General features: G+C 39.6%; 1 protein-coding gene across 2 annotated transcripts in view; it reads left to right on the forward strand.

Moving 5' to 3' along the window:
* LOC126375513 (ras association domain-containing protein 10) overlaps positions 1-23,348 on the forward strand; it is a 146,117-nt gene extending 122,769 nt beyond the window's left edge. For both annotated transcript variants that reach the window (XM_050022478.1, XM_050022479.1), the window contains 5 exons: positions 1,633-1,667; positions 19,940-20,083; positions 20,926-21,050; positions 21,725-21,924; positions 22,496-23,348. In XM_050022478.1, the coding sequence (XP_049878435.1) occupies positions 19,948-20,083; positions 20,926-21,050; positions 21,725-21,924; positions 22,496-23,303 (1,269 nt within the window). In that variant the 5' untranslated portion in view covers positions 1,633-1,667; positions 19,940-19,947 and the 3' untranslated portion in view covers positions 23,304-23,348. The remainder of the gene's footprint in view (positions 1-1,632; positions 1,668-19,939; positions 20,084-20,925; positions 21,051-21,724; positions 21,925-22,495) is intronic.
* The last annotated feature ends 492 nt before the right edge of the window (positions 23,349-23,840 follow it).

Consider the following 23,840-nt stretch of genomic DNA (forward strand, 5'->3'; position numbering starts at 1 on the left):
GCTGGTTCGACCAAATCCGACCCTGATAATAACATCGCTGTTTTTCTAATGTATTAGGTTCGTTGCCCAGCAACTGAATACCAACACACATTTGGCATTGAAAATTGTACTTTAGGTGTTAGGTATACGGTTTGCTTTTAATAGTTTACTTATTAATGGGGTGGTAATTGTTTAGGTATAAATAAAATAGTGAAGCTTACCTATTCTACATTAGAGTTATTTGAAAATGGTTTTGGAGTGACAAGTAAGTTATTATGGTGTCTTTTATGTTATATCTACTCTGATTTTCAAAAAAGAAGGCCGCCCAAGTTGTAATGTATTCATGTGTTATGTCTGATTGTTGTAATTTAGTTCTGTGATTTGTTTTGATTTTCTACTTCGTATACAGAATGTTATCGCAACTAATTGTAAGGAGGATGATTCAGACCATGATTCTTAATATCAAGTGGATTTTTCCGACGCTAAATTTTAAATATTAGTGTTTTTAAACTATTTTCAATTAAATTTTTTAGAACCACAATGAAAATTCCCGGGAACGTCATATCACTGGTCGAGGCACTTAAAGATATAACTTTATTAAAATCTCTGTCATAAATTACGTGAAAATGAACGTTATTCACCCAACGTTTAGTAACTTGCAAGTGTAATGACTTAATTTTATGTTAATTACATTACAAGTTAGTATGGAAACGGTAGCTCATTAAATAAATTAATATTTATGTGGGAATCACATAAATTATGGCCAAAGTAGATTCATTTGTGAGTTACTTGATCTACTCGCAACATATCTTTACAATATGTCACTTCCGGTGAAGACGAACGAAGTATTGAATAAGGCATTTTATGGCTATAAGTATATCCAAGTTGCTGATATATTTATTTTTTTTACTTTGGATGGGTTTGCTCTTCGTGGTCTAGTGGTTAGAGCGTTAGGCTCACGATCTGGAGGCCCGGGTTCGATTCCCGATGGGGACATTGTCGAAATCACTTTGTGAGACTGTCCTTTGTTTGGTAAGGACTTTTCAGGCTTGAATCACCTGATTGTCCGAAAAAGTAAGATGATTCCGTGCTTCGGAGGGCACGTTAAGCCGTTGGTCCCGGCTATTAGCCGTAAAAACACCTCCACCAACCCGCATCGGAGCAGCGTGGTGGAGTATGCTCCATACCCCCTCCGGTTGATTGAGGGGAGGCCTGTGCCCAGCAGTGGGGCGTATATAGGCTGTTTATGTTTTTATGTATGGGTTAGCTCTTGGCCCCAGATTTGACCGAAGGCATTGACGAGACCTAAGATTCAGCGAGCTCGCCCAGAAGGTGCTTGTTCACTCTGGCCTTGAAAATATAGTTTATAATTTTATTTATTTATTTATTTAATTTCAAGACATTACAGTGCAGAAGCACCATAACTAGATAGGTATGTTATTATATGATAAGAAAATGACAGGTATAACTTAAAATAAACTTAGATGGTGTGGAGCGCAGGACCGATCGTCGTGGAGATCCTTGGGGGAGGCCTATGCCCAGCAGTGGGCGTCGTACGGCTGATGATGACGATGATGGTGTGTATCGGAATCAGCACCATTATTCTGTTTATTTTATGATAAATATAAGTAATATTCTTTCTCTTGGTTTCAGGTCAATCCGAAAACGCAGATCCTTTTACGCATGAGGTAAGTAACCACAAAATATATTTTTAACTTATTGATTTTATATATTTAACGTAAGCAGCTGATGTAAAAAAAACTGTTACGGTAATCATACCGGTATCACACCTCATCAAACGGATGACCATCGCCACTGCAGTCGGGTACTACATAATTTGCGGTATGATAACAGTAAATTCGATACCTAAAAATTACGGTACGGAAATTTGCGGTAAACCACAGACCCCGCGACAATACTTAAATTGATTCGTTTTTCTTGTGGGAATTACATTGGTACTTACATAAGGTACGCCCGTATAAATATTGTTGTAAAAACATTGGAAAAAAATACGTTTCTTGTATTTTGTTTTTTTATTGTAACCTAATAAATGTCCTGTGAAACGGTTGTTTGAGATTTTAAAATGTAGACTAAGGGCCATATCGATCTACTCCGAACCGGCGCGGCGTGTATGAAACGATTGATGAATGTGGAGGAAGCAAGAGAAGTATGTCAGGATCTAAGCAAATGGAATTCCGTAGTCTCTGCTTACTCCGGTGGGAAATAGGCGTGAGTGTTACATACACTCAATGTACATTAAAATTTAAATATTTGAAAGATACTTCGAAGGAAGAATACAAAAGAAGAAGAATTGAGAAGAAAAGAAGAGAAAAAGTAGAACATAGACAACGTTGCGCCTTGGCACTGGGAGAATTCACAGGAGTTGTGATTCATACCCGTGAATTTCCTGATGCCTCAGCGTTTCGATGTCGCATTCATCCGGAAGAAGAACAGAAGAATGCAGAAGATTACAGAAGAAACGATTAGACCACCAGTTGCATTGTTAAGTTAGCATTTCATTCATATTCTTATTCATTTAGTGCAAAGTTACAAGTGGTTAAGGTATTACATGGGTGGGTATCATTTATGTAACAGGATTGTTCTCCATTTCAATTTTCTAATATTTAAGCACAATTAGTATTTAGCAGCCTCCGTGGTCTAGTGGTTAGAGCGTTAGGCTCACGATCTGGAGGTCCGGGTTTGATTCCCGGTGGGGCCCTTGTCGAAATCACTTTGTGAGACTGTCCTTTTTTTTTAGTGAATCAGGTGATTCAAGCCTGAAAAGTCCTTAACAGTAAGATGATTCCGTGTTTCGGGGGGCACGTTAAGTCGTTGGTGCCGGCTATTAGCCGTAAAAACACCTCCACCGACCCGCATTGGAGCAGCGTGGTGGAGTATGCTTAATACCCCCTCCGGTTGATTGAGGGGAGGCCTGTGCCCAGCAGTGGGACGTGTATAGGCTGTTTATGTAGTAAGTATTTAGTTGAATATATAACTTGAAAGTCGGTAGGTAACTCACTAACTCTTGAAACTAACTTTTAAGTTAAACATACCTTGGTTAATACACCTGCCACACTGCCCTATCTCACTATGACGTCATGGTTGCGTGCACCACCAGCGGATAATCATTCGGGATTCGGTTGCTGGCAACAACACATTTACCTGGTAAATGCCTATTCGCCCTAGCCTTGAAGACTCCCCTCTTAAAGAAACAAATAGATACTCTCTCTCTCTCTTTATTTAAGAGCTGCGCTCTTGTCGGTGGAGTAATCGCCATTCCTCTCTTCTTCCCGCCAAATCCTTCACCGCCTGATACGACACGACCTGCACCTTCCTCCTAAGGGAAAACCAGCTCAATACAGGTTAGGTCATATACCTCCGAAAATTGCATTTCTCGGGAATGTGGGTTACCTCACGATGTTTTCCTTCGCCGCTGAGTTGGTGATAATAATTTATGATCCAAACATGAATTCGAAAACAAATTCGACAATCATTGGTTTAGGCCTGTGCTGGATTCGAACCTGCGATCTCAAAGTGAGAGGCAAGCGTTCTACCAACTTGGCTACCACGGCTCGGTTGATTTGATTATGATTTTGTGGCAATATAGACACTAAACCATAGACAAAGAATCGCGTGTTATCCATGTGAATCTCTCGTGTTTGTGTCATTATACAATTAACGCGATTCTCGTTAATACAAGAAGCTGGTGCCGTCACCTTTAATTATACGTTTGTATTTGAGACACACGGATGTGTAAGATATGTACGATAAGCTGCAAAAGTCCAATCAGTTTCTGGAAAAGTAATAAATTAACTAGTTGCACTTAAGACCTCCTGGTTACATGTCGTAATACACCAAAAAAACCTACAAAAACATACCAAAAATCTCTAAGAAACGTGGTTAGTTAGTTTATCTTGCGATGGATGTACTCTGACTAGTCCAGTTGCGAATATAGTTGTTAACTTCTATAATGTTGAAGCCAGGCCCGTCTATGTAGTAAAATATAAACAGGAAGATTGTACGAAATTTGTGGTGAAATGTGCTAAGACAATAAATATTTGTACTTAAAAGCTATGAGCGCTAAATGGTATGTCTCATACACCGGCCATCCTCAAAACCATTGGTGTATTTCTATATCTCGTTAACGGCTACAACTATCATTCTGAAACTTATGCCACAATATTTAGTACGCGTTTGTGCTTCAGACCATGATTCTCAGTTCATGTCAAGTAGAATTTTCCGTCGCAAAATTCATGACTTTTTAGTTTTTTAAATTATTTTTAATTATACATATATTTATGCAATGGAAAATCTGAGTCATCCCTCTCAGTATTCGTTACGATGTCACTTACACACCGCGCAAGTACAAACAGATAGCCATACAAGTAGGTATTGATGTTAGTGACAACGTAACTATTACTGAGGGGGATGATTCAGACCATGATTCTGAGTTGATATCAAGTGGAATTTCCTGTCGGAAAATTCATGAAAGTGTTTGTATTTTTTTAATTATTTTCAGTTCCATACTTTTTCGACGGAAAACTCCACTTGATATTAACTCAGAAACATGGCCTGAAACATCCTTCAAAGTTTTCGTTACGATGCCACTAACAACCTGAATTATGCACGTTTGGTATTGTAAAATAAGATTAACAGTGTCTAGAAAACTGGCAACATAAAACACTATTCGCGTCGCAAAACTTATCTAAGCATAAAAACTGGTACACTAAACATTAATCAGTGGTATAGCAATGAAATAGGGCGACAGTTCTGTCGGCAAGATATTTATTATTATAGTTGTGGGACTAGGACACTTCAAGGTAAAAGTAAACAGGTATTCCACGCAAGGCCACGAATTGAATCATAAATCGCAACATGAAGAGAAAAAGGCGCGTTTTATTTTATTACCAGTAGAAGTATACTGAGTTAGAAACGTGATGTGTTTATTTAGTAGATTAGATAAAATAGTAGGGCTCGATTAAAGCGCTTGGCTCACGATCTGGAGGTCAAAAATCAACATAAAGACAGAACACATGGATACGGTATAAAGAAGTTACAGGTTCGATAGCGATATTATAGTGATATAACTTACTTCCCATCATAGTACCCCCTTCCTTTCGCGGATTGGAGGGTCAAACAGGCAGTCGCTTTTGTATAAAACCGGACCTGTCAAGTCTTCACGTTAGGTAAGCGCACCCTGTGAAAAACGTGATAATGCTGGGGGGGGGGGGGGGATGATGAGTACGAAGACCACTGTATTCGGATCCTCTTGGTAAGACTCTGGTATACCTACTTCGCCTCCTCTCTGTCAAGTAATTTCTAAATCCGTGATATATTTTTAATTAACACCGCAGCGCTATACTTACATACACATACATAAACTACTGAGAAGCTGCAGTAGTTTTAGGCGGATGAGACGTTCGTTATGTAAAAATTGACGATTCAAAGTGTCTATGTTACCTACTGAATAAAGATATTTTTGAATTTGAATAAGAACACGCCTATTTCCCGTTGGGGTAGGCAGATTCTGACACACCACTGTCGTTTCTTCCATTCTTGCAAGTTTTCATGCATGCTCGCCGGTAGAGCAAACTTTGCTCCAATAAAAATAGATTGACTAGTATGACAGCTGTCATTTTTTTTAAATGAGGAGCAACAGGTTAGCTGCCAAGCTTCCATACCATAATCGTACCATTGGTGCCCATGGCAATGAGGAGGGATGAAAAGCATTATACGAGGAAAGTGGTGTGTATGAATGTAAAGGTAGGGGGTGACCCAAAAAGTGTGGAGGGGTTGTGTGACTAAAGATATGTGAGTGAAAGATGTAATTACGGAGAAGACGATTAACATAGATGAATGGAAGAACAGAGATGAATACAGAAAAAGAAAGGAATACATGTTGTTCCGTGTTGTGTGCTTGGTATATAATTTTTGTATGCCAAATTGCGGCAAAACATGAGATTCTCACATTTATTGTAAACCTTTATTGAGCAAATAAATAATTTTGTTTTTTTTTTTAATTTGACTTCACTTAGAGTGAGGTAAGGACAGGAGGATGTCTCTTTCGCACTATACTCTCTTTCTGTCCAACTGTCAAAGCTAATCAAACTACTCCTAATAGTATATTAGAATCTTAATCAACTATATATATCCGTGTGTCACAACCACCGGTACTGCCAGAACGGAACAAGAGATGGCGCCAGAACTTTAGTGTCAGTGACAGCTCGTGCGACCTGCGCCTGCGCCGTATAGTACATCCATATGGATATATCGCCATCCATATTCATGCACTTCCCGTCGCATTGTCTTACAACAAATACGTGGATTATTCCTCACGAGTTAAAGTATGGATTAAGGTATGGACGGCGATCGAGAATTACTTATTTAAAAGAGCAGCTCACTAATAACTTGGGAAGGTAACCTAGGGGGTTAAAATGGCTACATCGAAACAATCCATCTAAGAAAGCAATATTGCAATTTGACAATTGCGTATATACAAGTAAGTGCGCAATGCAAAAAAAATGACAAATAGCAATATTGCTTTCTTAGATGAATTGCTTCACAAAGTAAGAAGTCGTAACATGAGCCATGTCCTAAAGTTATTCTAGGTCTTCTAGACCTTATAGTATTAGGTCTCACACTAATAGTTTAAAATTAATGAACTTGAATTGAACATACGGTCACGAGTAATATGTATACACTTAGCAACCATGTCACATTAGCTTTTTTGACAAATTAAACCGTAAGCCTCATTAAATGTCAAATATGATAGTGCGACAGGGTTCTAAAGTGGGAACATGACATTGCTCATGACTGTACTTACATAACATCACGCCTAATTCTGGGGTAGGCAGGGACTACGGACAGACCACTTGCTTCTTCCATTCTCATCGCAAGACCTCAAGCTCGCCGGTTTAGATAACTCATGACCTGGCCTTTCTTTAAAACATCCTGGAACTTCCGTATCCTGGAGCTTGAAATGTGTTTACAATAACATTAAATTAAAAATTTTAAAAACCCCGACCAAAAAGAAAAACCTCAATTATTATGACAAAAGGTTAAAAATGCTAAACCCTATAAAAAGCAAAAAATAACTTATCCCACATGCAAGCAAACTGAGCGTGTAACATTCCTATCACACTTAACAAACGACCTGATGACCTTGAAGATCTGAACCGATTTCCACCAAACATAGCTAAGAACACTCTCGACTGATATACCTTTCAAACAAAAAAAGCCGCATTAAAATCGGATCATCCGTTTGGGAGCTACGATGTCACAGACAGACACATACACATTTACACAGACACGTCAACACCCCGTCGTTTTTGCGTCGGGGGTTAAAAAAAACTACATTAAACGTTTACGCCTCAAGCGGCAACCGTCCTTATCGCTTACAACTTACACCAGGCAACGTATTAAGTTGACAGTTATGTTATTGTTGGTGTACTGTTAAATCATCGGCTGGCTATGGGCGGCATATGTAATGGAGTATAACGGAGGCATATTGAATGCTCGCTCTTTGTCTTACCCGTTTGAGGGTAAGATGGATGTTTTTCTTATGTGTGGTTGAGGTTCTGTGGTTAACGATGTTAGGTCGTTACCTATGAAATTGCGGTTTTCGAACTAGCTTTTTTGACGTGACTTATTGTAGACTTGCCACAAATGGCATTAACAACTTGGCCGGACAAATGGGGAGCGCTGGGCTCTCACCCGGTACAAAAGGCTTGAGGGTCCCAGTTGGGCGTGAACCTCGGCTCATGGCGTCATCTGAGGGGATTATATATGAAAGAGTTAATCGACCCTAGTGGGTAACTAACATAACATTTTATTTGTAACTAATTAATTTATTAAGTATTTTTAATTCAGACAAACGCAATAATAAGTTCGATATCTATCGATACATTACATTATGACGTTTTTCAATAACGTCATATAACAGTGTACGTTTTCATACAAATTCCATTATAGTAAAATCTTGCTCTGACGTTTAGAAAATAGTAACTGATTTGAAGAGTCTATTGTCTGTCTTTAAGGTGATTCGTTTTCCATACAAAAGTTGATGCAGGGCTACAGGAAAACGGATAGAGGAATATTGTTATAAAACCGATAAATAGTAATATTTTGGTGTATTATTTTCGCAAACTAACAAAAATTTTGGATCCGAATACGAGAAGTACCATATTTCAGACCCTCAATTTTGATCAATTCTACATTTGTAGTGGTGCAGATTACAGTGTATTTGCTGAGCGTGTAGTGGTGTCAATGTTAGTTTGTGTGCGTGATAGTTTTTTTTTCTCTAAAGGCTTTGACTACTTGACAAGTGTAATAAGAATGTCAGTGACAATTTATAAAGAGATTTTGTATGAATAAATAAAAACTAAAAGTACTACAATCTGAGAAAAGGAATATTGGAAAAATATTTTTGTTTTAACGCATATTATTTAAACATTTTTAAATAATGGGTAAGTACCGTGTTTTAAAAGAGGACATATATTATAATAAAAAATCAATACATAAAATGAAATGGCTGTATGGGCATAGTTCATTTTGCCTTACCCTTCGGGGAAAACCAAATCAAAAAAAAAGTTGTTGCATTTGCCGGCCTAAATAGTAGTCATTTATAATTAATTGTTTTTCCATCCAACATACAGATTTATTTATATTCTCTTTGCCGCGGACTTTTTGGTGGGACCGGGAATGGGAAGGTTGCTTTCTTCATTGAATAATCTAAATAATCAATACGAAGTGGTGTTTTGTGGTTAATGATCACATTAAGTTAGTCGGAAAACATTCCCGATAGTATTATTAAATCGGAATATTCAATAAACAAAGTGTACCTATCTATTTTCGCTTTGCGCCAACAAGCCGCTTACTTCGTTTGGGGTTCGGAGTACGAGTCTGTGTGGGGGCTTAGGTTTCATCATTTCATTAATCATCATCAAGAAAAAAAAACACAAGACATGGCTGTATGGGCATAGTTCCCTTTGCCTTGCCCTTTGGGAAAAAAAATAAGATAAATTTTGAAATTCTTATGTATAATAAACAAACATCACAGACATCATGACAGATCTAAAACTAACGAAAATCTTTTTTCTATTTGACTTATTTATGAATTTTAATCAAGAAAACGTGATAATAAGTTCGACAGCAACCAGTTCAGGTCCCCGAAACAGCCCATTTCAGGCCGCGTATATATGGAAATACTACTTCAATACGTCCCAGCCTCGTCTTTTTTTAACGTCCTCGTTAAAAAAAGACGTCCTAACCTGAACTAACTAACCTAACAATAAACACCACGCGTAAATATAAGTCCAGAAATGCGCTGCAAGTCGTCTGGACTGGGCGCGAAAACAACATAGAATTCGATTAGCTGCTAAGTGTCCCGCATGCTATAACCAGCTGTCACTGACATACGTATGAAGTCCCGCGGATTTTATTGGAACTAAATGACAAGTCATAATAATTATATGCGGATACTGCGACATCAGCGCCGTGCTTGCGGGACGTCCTGTGCGTCAAAGTTTGAACCGACGCAATTTAGGAAAAATCTACCTTATTATTACTGTACTGTGATCGTTATTTGTAAAATCATACAATACATATACACAATTCTTTATACACAATATAATTATTATGACATATTGTGGACTTTTCGGTAGACCTACAAAAAAGGAACAATTCAATCATACATTGTTTTGTTATATCTCAATGGGCTCAGGCAGCGTTTTCGCCGAAAGCTCCAAGTCGGCTATATTTGTAACGATAATTATGTTTGACATTCATCATCATTTTTGAACCATTTTATACAAAAAAAAAAATACTTGTATAAATTATATACCCTAAAGCACGCCCATGAATCACTCTACTCATTGGTGAAAACCGTATGAAAATCGGTTCAGTAGTTTTTTAGTTAGCCGCATGTTCACTGATGCGATTAATGCCTGTTAGAAATTTACAAAATAAAAAATACGGAAATTACGGAAGGTACTTTAATGCAAAGTACATTATTGTATAATTATAATATTATTGGTAAAAGTGATACTTTTTGAAAATTCCGTAACAAATAGACGGGTTCGCCAAATTCAATTGTAAAAAAAAATACAAAAAGTAAAAACAATTAAAACATGCACTTGGGTTTGAACCGTGAAACTTAAGAATGGCGGCGACTGCTTTACCAAATGCGCCATTTAGAAGTTAGAAGTAGACTTCAAATTATGCATCTCTTTTAATAGCTAACCTAGTTCGCATGTGTGTGTGACAGCTTCGTGTTTGTACACAAATTGAAATGACACCAACTTTTGATGCAATGTTTTAATATGATATCTGCAGTAAATACTTTAAAATTGTAGCTTAACTTAAAGATAATGTATGTAAGATTTCGCCACCTAACATTTCACTGGGTCAGAACTCAACACTAAACGAATAAATGGAAAAAAATACGAAAACTGCAGAAGTAACGCCATCTGCTGACGCAGCGTTACCTAGCTGACTGAAATGCATCACCTTAAAGTGCTCACCCATACTTTATCAAAATCCAACCTGTATGCCCTACACGGGTAGACAGAACAATACGTCGTAAGATGACAAACTTGTAGTCAATTCGCAATACACTCATTATACTTGTCACTGATAATTTGTCATGAACTTAATGTCAGAAGGCCGTAAGGCCATCATGTAAGACTCTATGACAAGCCAAAGATGACAAATAGGCACTTAAGTTCATTGAAAATCTTGTTTACACTCCAGAAAATCTCCAGAAGGCCTCCGTGGTCCAGTGGTTGAACGTTGTGCTCACGAAACAGCCTCCGTGGTCTAGTGGTTAGAGCGTTAGGCTCACGATCTGGAGGTCCGGGTTCGATTCCCGATGGGGACATTGTCGAAATCACTTTGTGAGACTGTCCTTTGTTTGGTAAGGACTTTTCAGGCTTGAATCACCTGATTGTCCGAAAAAGTTAGATGATTCCGTGTTTCGGAGGGCACGTTAAGCCGTTGGTCCCGGCTATTAGCCGTAAAAACACCTCCACCAACCCGCAGTGGAGCAGCGTGGTGGAGTATACTTCATACCCCCTCCGGTTGTTTGAGGGGAGGCCTGTGCCCAGCACTGGGACGTATATGGGCTGTTTATGTAGGGTACATTACAATGTGTCCTAACCAAACTAGGGATCACAAAGTTATTTTTTCATCATGTATGCCGGGAACACATGTCACTACATTTTATTGTACAGTCGACGAGGTGATTAAGGTGCGTTCACATCGTTAGCGGGTGAGTTTCGACAAACAATCACTTCTACTAGACTAAAAATGATAACGTCAACATTAAAGCTACATTAGCCCTTATCGTAGATGTTACTGTTTCTAACTGGGCCTGCGGGCACAGGGACGGAGTTGCGGTAGGGGTCTTTATTGTTTACCCGACTGTGGCGAAGCATAAAGGCAGGTTATGTGTTTGATAGTTAAGTTTATTTATAACCCAAGTCATATAAAATTTGTTACTCATTAATAATTTTAATTCTAAAATACAGCACAAAATAAATCAACTTAAAAATCCAAACACATCGTGAATAATGTACGTAACTTAACACGCATAACATAACAGCATAAGTTCACGACTATAACCCAATTGGGGTAGTCAGAGGTACATCCGTCACTAGATGAACAAAGTACCCACGCCTCACCAAGCTTTCTGTTGCATAACACAACATAACAAAGACTTTATAGCACAGACAGGAAAACAGATACAAAAACAAAAGAGAAATTAAGAGTGGAAAATAGGCGGACTTATTGCTAAGTAGCAGTCTCTTCCAGGCAACCTTAATAAATAAACAGAATATATGTTTATTCAACCACAAATTACAAAATAAATTAAACTCTTTATTTTTAAAAATAGGTAAGTATTTACTTATTTACTTATCCGTCTTTGACTTTAGTTCAACAGAAAAGTAATTATAAGTAGGTGTAAATATATTATTAGGTAAACTATTATTAACCACTGGCGGTATTATCAGAAAATAACCTCACTAAAACAAAGAAGTTTAATTATCTCAAAATTAGAAAAAAGCTCAAAAGAGTAAGCCTAGCGCACAAGATAAGTATAATATTTGATTTCAGAGTTCTCGGAACTACGAAAATCTTTCTTTTTTTTTGGAATAACGATTACTTGCCTGGCACGAGCCAAATTGCTACTGTTTTTAACTACCATGGAATTGGGGTAGTTATACGGTAGTTATGTTAGAAAAATAATTGCAGTTTTATTTTCTTTTTATGATTAGTTTCCTTTCTATACACGGCTAGGGACAGAAAGAAACTTTTAATGTTCTTTGATGCTTATCAACCTGGGTTATAATAGATGTTGACCACAGAGTTCTTATAGAAATATGCCGCGGGAACACAGCCTGTAGGGCCGAAATATTTACGAAAAATTTAAAAATCCATCCCCCTAGCATTATCCTGTTTTTCACAGGGTCCGTTTACCTGACCTAATGATTTGAATAATTGTCCGGTTTTTTACAAAAGCGACTGCCTGTCTGACCTTCCAAAGCGAAGGGAAAACCAGCCCAATACAAGTTAGGTCACATACCTCCGAAAATGCATTTCCCGGGAATGTGGGTTTCCTCAAGATGTTTTCCTTCACCGATGAGCACGCGATAATCATTTATGAGCCAAAGATGAATTCGAAAACAAATTCGACAATCATTAGTTAAGGCCTGTGCTGGATTCGAACCTGCGACCTCAAAGTGAGAAGCAACTGGGTTACCACGGCTCATGAATATGTAAAATATAAAAATAAAAGTTTAAAACTAAAACTTGACTACGGAAAAATTACGCTCGAAAAAGTATGAAACAAGAAATTAGGTACCTATATTTCTCTGAAATTCAGCCAAATAGTGGTGTTTAAGAGATAGCCGTGGTAAGCAAACTTTATGGATAGATATGTTATGCAGAATTTATAGTCCATTTAAAAAAGGGTGTTAGTGACACCGTAACGAATACTGAAGGGGATGAGCTCATGATTCTGAGTCAAGAATAATTTTCCGTTGCTAAATTCATGAAAATGTTAGTGTTTTTTTAAATTATTTTCAGTTTCATAGTTTTGCGGTGGAAAATTTCAACTCAGAATCATGGTTGGAATCGTTCCGCTCAGTATTCGGTACGGTGGTATTTTATAGGGGGTCATCACCATAAAGCTCATGACTAACTCCGTTCCTGGGAACAATAAGCAGCGTCTGGGACGTATATCGCGGAACTCCCATAATTGTCTAAGCCTTCCATCACAATGGTGGACAAAAACCCGCTAAGTTTTTTAAAGGGTTGACGGCATCAGTTTTTTGATGACGCTTCATCGATACCTTAGCACTTAGTACTTCCCAGTCATTGATGTTTCGCTGGAAATCCGGATGGTATTGTTGTCTTTGGGAAGATTTTTTGTCATTTACAATAACAGCCTCCATGGTCTAGCTAGAGAGGCTCACAATCTGGATGGAGGTCCGGGTTCGATTCCCTATGGAGACATTTTCGAAATCACTTTGTTTGGCTAGGATATCGCAGGTTTGAATCACCTGATTGTCAGGAGAAGTAAGGTGATTCCTTGCTTCCGCCGACACGTTAAGCCGTAGGTCCCAGGTGATTAGCTCAAACATTTCCACACTTACACCTTCCGGTTAATCGAGGGGAGGTCTGTGCCCAGCATTGGGACTGTCTGCCTATCCTGGCCTATGCCGTCTTCAACCGATTTGTGTTTGCTAATCGATTTTTCTCTCAGACGACGCCCAATACCGGGATTCCGCACCCAACTGGGCACCCTGAGGCCCTCAGCATATGGCATTAACTTCTTAGTAGAATTAGCTGTTAGTTCCAATAAAATTAATTAAATGCATTTTTTTAAATGATATGATATGGCCTTTGAAAGATAACAATAGAGAATGCTACACCGATAAAAGCGTGGTTCTTAAATTAGTTTTATGATGGGTAGGGTTCTCATTTTTCAAACCTAACCTTGTAATAAAAAAAAATCTTCTCGCATTTAATTGCAACATTTTTATGCGTAGATAGTTATCTAGGTATTCCAAACGTTTGTTAGAACAACAATATTCTTGTATGGAACACTTTATCATTCCTGAATGATAAATTACATGAGATATTTATTAATGGATTTATTCACACTTGTGTTGCGGTTAATTACGTAGACATAATTATTGTTATTAACATATTCACAAAGAATATTTTACTTCTATGTAAGTAAGTAAAAATCTTCATTTCCTCTACAAAACACATGGTAATATTTGTAGATGGTGGAGCCCAAACTGAGATAAGCACCCTGTGTTTTAGGTCTCCAGATCTTCTCATCCAGAAAGTCATGGTCAAGAGTTTATACCCAGGCACAACACATCTTCTACCCATTATTATTATATTAATTAGCAACAAAATTCTATACAGATCTGATCCAACAATTATTTTTACAAATGCCTCTGATCATCATCTCCTTAGCATTATCCCGTTTCCACAGGGTCCGTTTACCTAACCTGAAGATTTGACAGGTCCGGTTTTTTACAGAAGCGACTGCCTGTCTGACCTTCCAACCAGCGAAGGGAAAACCAGCTCATTCCGGTTAGGTCAAACACCTCTGAAAATGCATTTCTCAGGAATATGGGTCTCCTTACGATGTTTTCCTTCACCGCTGAGCACGTGATAATTAATTATAATCCAAACATGAATTCGAAAACAAATTCGACAATTATTGGTTTAGGCCTGTACTTACTGGATTTGTTTTTACAAATGCATCTACTATTAAATAATATTTTTGAATAATTACGTACCCGAGCAATGAGAAAATAGGTAATTATCACGATAAATCTGGGCATCTATGTTTTTTTGGGAACTTAGCATGGATAGTCCCTCATTCTGGCAACATCTATATTTGGGTGAATATCAAAATGTGTCAAGTTTGGTGGCGACTGTCATATAATTTTTTCGTGAAAAATTGGGGAAATTGGGAAAATTGGGAATTGAAAAATTCCTTTTTCATGTCGGAACCGAGGATCCTTTTGGATCTTTTTCATGTCGGTACGCAATTTTTCACGAAAAAATAATATAATATGAAATTTCGCCACCAAACTTGACATTTTGAGATTCACCCATTTGGGTGAATCTCAAAATTTGTCAAGAGGAATATAGAGAGGGAATAAATGGGTGAATATCGAAATGTGCCAAGTTTGGTGGCGAACTTTCATAATTATTATTTTTTCGTGAAAAATTTGGTTCCGTCATTTTTCTCAACCCAATTTTTCACGAAAAAATAGTATGAAAGTTCCCCACCAAACTTGGCACATTTCGATATTCACCCATTTATTTCCTCTCTATATTCCTCTACAAATCAACCCACTCATTAAACACCATTAGAACCACAATATGCTCACAGCTGGCCCTTCAGAACTGGTATAGAGGTAAATATTCTAATCACTTTATACCTCGGAGGCTCAAACCCAGACCTTTTTGCAGCAAACCTGCAGTTTACCTGTATCCTGTTCGGTCATATTTTTTGTTCGACATGATTAAGCCTATCTTCCTTTGTTTACAAGTCTTATTATTTATTTTGTGCAGTTTGTATTGATGATTCTACACACAGATAAAGCGGTTGGCGAACTGCTTTTCATTCTTCTTCTATCGTGTGGGTTGTTAGGTGGATGACCAACCCTATCAACCCTGGTATCAGGGTTATTACTGAGCCGCTAACGGCCCCTGACGCGACTCAAGTAACGACTACGTACTGACATCAGTAAGTAGTAACCGGGACCGACGGTTTAACGTGCCTTCCGAAGCACGGATCATCTTACTTCTGAACAATTAGGTGATCAGTGACGTGGTTTTTATTAAACTCGAACAAACGTTGTTTCATCATTGGTTTTCATGTCAAATTCATAATCTTCTTTTTGTCTGAAGTCGTTTAAAAAAATAAGAAGATCACATTTCTCCCCGGCCGTGTGTCCGGGCTAATTTCGCACGTCCTTGCGTGCTGCGGGTGCGCAGATCGCGGCTCCTGTTATTACGCGGCTACTGATAATTTGCTCGTAACGAGTTAGAGATGCGCCTGGTCGATAGGCTAATGTAATACTTAGTTGGCGCACTTCCTTTGAGAGGCAATAAGAAGTTTTAGATTAGAGTTACGGGGTTTTTATTGATGGTTTACAGGCGTAGGTCACGCCCACAATCCCTGTCGGGGTAGCCAGAATATGCCACAGAAAACAACGCAGTCACACTATTGAACTTCTTCTTCTATCGTGTGGGTTGTGAGGTGAATTACCAACCTCATCAACCCTGGCGTCAGGGTAGGGTATGTAACGACTACTTACTTACATCAGTAAGTAGTAACTGGGACCAACGACTTAACGTGCCTTCCGAAGCACGGATAATCTTACTCTTTGGACAATCAGGTGATCAGCGTAGTGTAGCCTTTTTAGACCCCTAGTACAGATAGATCATGTTGGAATAGACGTTATTCCTTAGTCGGTTTATACTCTGTGTTTTTTTATGTGTAACGATTGTAGATTTTCCTTGGATGGCATTCACTACTTTGCCGGAGAAACTGAGGACTATTTACCCTTTATTTCTTACTTTCGCCCGGTTTATTCATTCGTTTTAAAATTAACTTGTTGACAATCGTCCGTCCCTTTCCTTTTCGGCGGATAAGAAAATGACAGGTATAACTTAAAATAAAATTAGATGGCGTCTGCAGGAATTAGCATCAATATCGATACAATACCCGACCTTAGTACATCACTATCTAAACCTGAACGCGGCAATCTGTAGGTCGCGGGAACATCACTAATCTGCAACCAGTCTGCACCTGGGGTGGCCACCTGGAGTCAGGGTTGCCAGGTTTAGTTGGCCAGGAAATTGCAGGTTATAATATGCTCATATTATTAGCTCAGGTGAACTAATTGGCGGGAAATGTGACAGGTATTAACTGGGGGTACAGAATAAGGAATAATACTATGTATAGAATGGCAAGTCTCTGCTCCCCACCAGCGCATGAGCCAGGTTTACCTCACCCCCTCGGTCTTACTTTGGGCTTATCATCGCGTCCAAGCCGTCGTAATTATCGTGGATAAACTTGTTGAAGTTTACTTTAACATTTTTTAATCTACTTACGTGATTTCGCAAGGTGTTATGGCTGAGGAGAAGAAAATAAAAACATAAACAGCCTATATACAGCCCACTGCTGGGCACAGGCCACACAATCAACCGAAGTGGGTACGCTACTACACTGCAGGTTGTTGGAGGCGTTTTTACGGCTAATAGCCGGGGGACTTTAGGGACCAATGGCTTAACGTGCCCTAACGAAGAACGGAATCATCTTATTTTCTCGGACAATCAGGTGATTCAAGGCTGCAAAGTCAAACAAAACAAAGGACAGTCTGACTGATTTCGACAACGTTCCCATAGGAGAAGAAATGACAAGAAAAACTTAGCAAACGCCGAAAGCCGCAACAGAGGGCACGCGATTCAAAAAATACGCTAAATAGAACTTTACATAATAAACTTTACGTAATACAAAAACACCATCAAACCCATATACGGGCGCGGCGGCAAATGCCACCCCCCAGCCCTACCCCTGGGGCCGGAAGCGAATAATGATGGTAGGTCACGAACACTCGAATACCACCCGCTACCACGCGGATTTATTATTTTTATTACACCTTTTATGCGCTATTTCAACTACAACGCCGAGATTTCGTAGTAATTATTTTTTTACTGGCAACACACGCATAAAAAGAATTTATTAATTTATTTTTATTTAGAACACGCAGTGGAGTATGCTCCATACCCCCTCCGGTTGATTGAGGGGAGGCCTGTGCCCAGCAGTGGGACGTGTATAGACTGTTTATGTAGAACCAACTGTTACCCGCGACGTTCGTTCGCGTGAAGTTTCATACAAATTTTTACCACCCCTTTCTACCCCCTTAAGGGTTTAATTTCGCAAAGTCCCGTCTTAGTGAGCATCTACGTTCTAAAAGGGACCCCCATACAAAATTTGAGACTTCTAGCATTTGTAGTTTCTGAAATTTCGTGGTGACTCAAGTCAGTGAGTAACCTTTTGCTTCTATCTATATAATATAGATTAGATTTTTTTTTATTTACTTAATGAATAATTAGGTTACATTAAAAAAAAGACTAGACATCCACCATAGGCTTCGTCAAAAATGTAATTTTAAACAGTCTACGAAATCCATACTTTTGCGATGGAAAATTCCACTTGATGTCAACTCAGAAACGTGGTGTGAATCACCCCTCAAAGTTTTCGTTACGATGTCACCAACACCCTGTATGTACGTAACGTAAACCATTCTCATTAAAAATAATTAGCCTCTATTAACTTTATTCCCCCTGTTTTAAAAACACATACCTACCTACCTACCTAATTTGTAATCCACATCATAAACATCCGTGGCTATAAAGTTGCATTTTGCCTGCATTATTATGCAAGATTCCGGAGTTCGCCGGTGGAAACTGGTTAAGGGCGGTTATTTCCTGAAATAGACTGGTGTAGACCGGTAATGGCTAGCAAACCCCCCTCCGGCCTCACCCGCTAGTGCCAGGCGCGGCCCAACCCCAAAATTGTGCAAACTTATGCAACTAGGTAGGTGCTATGTTTTGTTAGGGAACATTGCGGATATGCTTTGCCTTCGAAATTGTTTTGTATTTTGAGCGTGTAATAGCTTTTACGGAGGAGGAGGCTTTTGAGGAGCTCGGTGGCGCAGCGGTAAACGCGCTCGGTCTGCGATTGTTGAAGTTAAGCAACTTTCGCAAAGGCCGGTCATAGGATCGTGACCGCAAAAAAAAAGTTTTCATCTCGAGCTCCTCCGTGCTTCGGAAGGCAAGTTAAGCCGTTGGTCCCGGCTGCAGTAGCAGTCGTTAATAACCATCAATCTGCACTGGGCCCGCGTGATGGTTTAAGGCCCGTTCTCCCTATCCATCCGTAGGGAAGGCCCGTGCCCCAGCAGTGAGGACGTTAATGGGCTGATGATGATGATGATGATGAGCTTTTACGGGGAATACTTTCCTTTGAAGTTTCATACTTTACTTAAATTCTATCGCGCGCACATTGACTAAATCGGTGGACTATAGGTTTCTACGTGTTCAATGCGATTTCTCTGCTTCCTAGGGACACCTAATTTACCTAACCTCTGACCTTAATAACCCACAACATAACATGTTAACTTCAGTCAATAAGGCAAAGGTTAATTAATTTCTGTGGCATAAGCTTGTAGTGAACTGAAAACATACAACCGCATCATTTCTTCACCAAATTGTACCTAATGGCAAAGCATCATCATCATCAATTTAAGAGCCACGCTCTTGTCGGTGCAGCATTTTCCATGCTACTTTCCTGACAGAGGGCAGCAGTAGTCAGTACTATTCAGAAGCGGAGGACAGGAGTCCTAGTATAGCTTTGTAATAGACTATACCTACTCTGGGCGCCATCCCACTTGAGTCACAGAGTACTGCGGGACGGAAGGCAAGAGGGAAACCACTGCCCTATTTTTTCCCTAAAAAGTAGCATGGATTTATAACACAATAATACAAAATACTTACACAATGTTTAGATACTTCAACCTCATGGTGTAATGGTTAGAGCGTAGGCTCACGATCTGGAGGTCCGGGTTCGATATACGATTGTCGAAATCAGTTTGTGAGGCTAGGACATTGCAGGTTGATCATGCTTCGGAAGGCACATTAAGCCGTTGGTCCCGGGTTAGCCAAAAAAACACGCCTCGAAAAAAACAAGCGTGGAATGTGGTCCATATCCCCTCCGGTTGATTCACACGAGACCTGAGCTCAGCTGTGGGACTTTTAAAGTCTATTTCATTTATGTTAATGTCTCTTTTCTTACGAGTAATTTATTGTAGATTTTGTTCAAACCTTCAAGCCACTCATCATCATAATATTCCTTTGCCCTCAGGAGTCGTGATGGAGGCGTCGTCATCAGACTACAGCGACGAGGAGGTGGGGGTGATCGCGCGCGGACAGAAGTTGTGGGTGCGGGGTGTGCGTGCGCATACCACGTGCGCGGACATCGTGCGCGCGCTGCATGACGCGCCTGAAGGTGAGGGCGGAGAATAATGGTCATAATAATCATAAACAGCGTATATACGTCCCACTGCTGGGCACAGGTCTCCTCTCAATCAAACGGAGGGGGGTGGAGGCATTTGAGCTAGTAGCCCGAGACAACAGCTTCACTAACGTGCCTTCCGAAACAGGTATCGTCTTACTTTTTCGAACAACCATGTGAATCAGCCTGCAATCTCCTAGCCAAAAAAGGACAGTCTCACAAAGTGATTGTGTCCCCATTGCGAATCGAACCTAGACCTCCAGATCGTGAGCTCAAATGTTCTAACCACTAGACCATGGAGGCTGTTAGACTGAATTTTCATATAACTAAACACAATACAATAACTCTTCATTGCAACAAGAGAAACATGTTACTTACATAAACAATTACGTTTAAATAATTGGTACATACAACAACACTTTCTTCCAGGCAACCTTTAGGTAGAGTATATAATTTTAGTAAATGCAGTTTCGGATCTTATATAGTGTGTGTGTCATCATCACCAGCCCATTAACGTCCCCACTGCTGGGGCACGGGCCTTCCGTATGGATGGATAGGGAGATCGGGCCTTAAACCACCACGCGGGCCCAGTGCGGATTGATGGTTATTAACGACTGCTAATGCAGCCGGGACCAACGGCTTAACGTGCCTTCCGAAGCACGGAGTAGCTCGAGATGAAAACTTTTTTTTTTGTGGTCACCCATCCTGTGACCGGCCATTGCGAAAGTTGCTAAACTTCAACAATCGCAGACCGAGCGCGTTAACCGCTGTGCCACCGAGCTCCACAATGGCTATGGCTAAAGTAGTGTTGTAGAATAAACGTCTGTTTGTTTCAGCTGGCGGTGCGAGCGACCACAGCGAATGGGTGTTGGCAGAGCGGTGGCGCGGCGTGGAGCGACCTCTACCTCCAGACGTGCCAGTGTTACACGTGCTGGCTGCCTGGGGGGACGCTAGACACGAGGTGAGTAGAGTACGGTTGTCAATTACACACATAAACACACTCCTGTAATATCCAAAAATGCCTATGATATCCAAGAGCTTTACTCGTCGACGTAACAACCTACGAATAGTGGTGGGTGTTTTTATAAATTATTTTCAATGGAAAATTCCACTTGATTTAACTCAGAATAATGAGCTGAATCATACCTCTTACTCTTCACTTTCCGACAGGAAAAGTTTTAGTGGCTTTATTAAGTATTTAGTATTATTTTCCGTTCCATAATACTTTTGCTACGGAAAATTCCACTTGATATCAACTCAGAATCATTTTTTTTTCTTTATTAAGGAAACAAACAGCTTACACAATAAGATACTTAAAGATATAAACTTATAATTAAACACATTAAGCCAAAGCAGTTTCCACCGACGTATCTAACATTATTATATTCCGTTGCAAATTGCGGTGAACTAGTCTATAAATTATATTAAGTTATCCTGTTAGGCCCAAGAATTAAATTAATAGGTACAAAAAGAAACCTCTGTAAACAATCCATGGCCTGAATCATCCCTCAAAGTATTCGTTACAATGTCACCAACAGCCTGTATATTTTCGTACACGAGTTGAAGGCGAGCAATTCAAAAATAAGGCCCCAGAACCCTTTTGCGATTACCATACTCATTTACAAAATCTTGCAGGTCCGTCTAGCCCTCCGAAGAGTGTCAAGCGGCGGCGAAGACGACTCTGGCCGAGATAGTGACGCGGGCAGCCGAAGCGGGCGACGGCGGCGCGAGCGCAGGCCTGGCACGCCACCCCCGCGTGGCGACCCCGCTGCCAGGCTCGTGTCCGTCATACAGCACCAGAGCCGGACTATACATCAGCAGCTTGACAAGCTCAGGTACAATTATAATATTTACATTTTTCATTATTCTCTTGATTTGATTTTTTTCCAGTAGTCCCGCAGCTGGGATATTTACAGTAAAAATTTTTTGATCCACCCTAACCTTTTTTTATCTAACCTTACCCGTTTATTTATCTTACCTAACCCTAAAAAGTATATTTTTTACTTACTTAAACCTAACCCTAAGATGAATGTTTTAGGTTAGATAAAACAAAGGGATACATATAAACAACAGTATTATGTTTGAACAGTACTTTTTGTATTAGAAGTGATCTAGCAAACAAACATTTTAGACAACAGTTTTATGAAGTAGAACAGAGAGAAGATGTTATACTTACTCCATATTGTTCGGAGATCGTAGTTATTGTCACCTCTCCGGTGATAAGGAGGAAGTAAATTCCCAGGGGACATCGCTGGAGGGGACTACAGGGTTTTGCCGGTTTTCAAAAAATGATTTATTTAATTTCCTACCTTAGAAACAACCTTATTCGACAAGTAGAACAATGTCTTGCTATGAAAAGTTGATTACATTACATCTGAAAATTCACTTGAAAATTCTTATTTACAGAGAACAAGAAAAACTGATCGATCAGTTGGAAGACCAAACACACAAAAGTCGGATGGAGAAGCATGGAACTAACTACCTTCTGGAGTCCTACCTTCGAGACCTGGGGCGGAACTGTGATGTCAACGACAGTCAAGCCGGGAACAGCGACAGCGGCGTAGGAGTCGGCTCAGGAACCCCCCCGCGACGACACACCAAACACAAATCCAGAAGAGAAAGACACCTCATGAGGGAACACTACTTCACTAAAGAATTGACAGATATATGCCAAGTAAACTCTGAAAGACTGAAGCAAACGCATACCACCGACACGGATTCTGATGTGTCATCTGACGAGTTGACCAGGATACGAGAAGAAGTCGAGCTTTTGGAGAAGCTGGCCATCATAAACAAGCGACTGCACAGAGAAGAGGAGCTAGTCGTTCGTTTGACGGCGAAAGTCAAACGATATATGGACGAAAACAAAGCGAACAGTTGCGAGAACGTCTCCCAAGTAAGAATGCTGATCGACAAAATCGAAGAAGAGTTAGCTGGAAGCGCTAAAGAGATGCAAGTCAATAATAACGAACTAGCGAATGTCGACAGGGAAATCCAGGACAGAATGAAGCTCCTCGACGAATTGACCTTAGAATTAGAAGAGGAGGATTTGCAGAATACGATTCTAGAGAGGCAACTGAACGAAGCGTCAAGCAGACAACCAATATTGTTGCAAGACAGTTACGTACCTGTTCTGGACGAAGACACGATACAAGATACGGTTCAAACCTTCAGTTACGGTGGGCCAGGATATGTGTTGGACACTCTGGTATGACCAATAACATCCCTAAGTCAACTAGAATGTAAGAGCTGCTAATATTGAAGGCTCCTTATTAACCTTTAGATGAGTTGGGAATTTTTGTGAAGTCAATCGACAGTTGATCCAAATTAGACAATTAATTATTGGCACATTGAATCTTAAAACCCTGTATATTACTCTTTATAAGCAGCTCTTAAATTTAATTTGACGATAAATCCCAAGGGAGATTAGACAACGTCCCAAAGAAGTACCTTTGTTGAAATTACCATAATAGTTAGTTCTGAGCGATACCCTCAAATTGGAGCGGGGTCTCAGCGATCGTATCCAAACGAAGTATTCCCCAAATCAAATAAGTTTAATTTGTATGACAAACGGTGTGTTTTTGTGGGAAAAAATCTTCAGAAACTCCAAGTCAAAAGACTTAAAATTCAATGTGAATTTAATCAAAAGGAGATTCTTTCCAACAAGAACATATCTTAATAGAATATATTAACAATAATGATAATTTTATGACCCTGTAGTGTTATTTTTGTTTTTAAAATCATATTCTGA

The sequence above is a fragment of the Pectinophora gossypiella genome, chromosome 19, assembly GCF_024362695.1.
Source record: "Pectinophora gossypiella chromosome 19, ilPecGoss1.1, whole genome shotgun sequence".
NCBI classification, from domain to species: domain Eukaryota; kingdom Metazoa; phylum Arthropoda; class Insecta; order Lepidoptera; family Gelechiidae; genus Pectinophora; species Pectinophora gossypiella.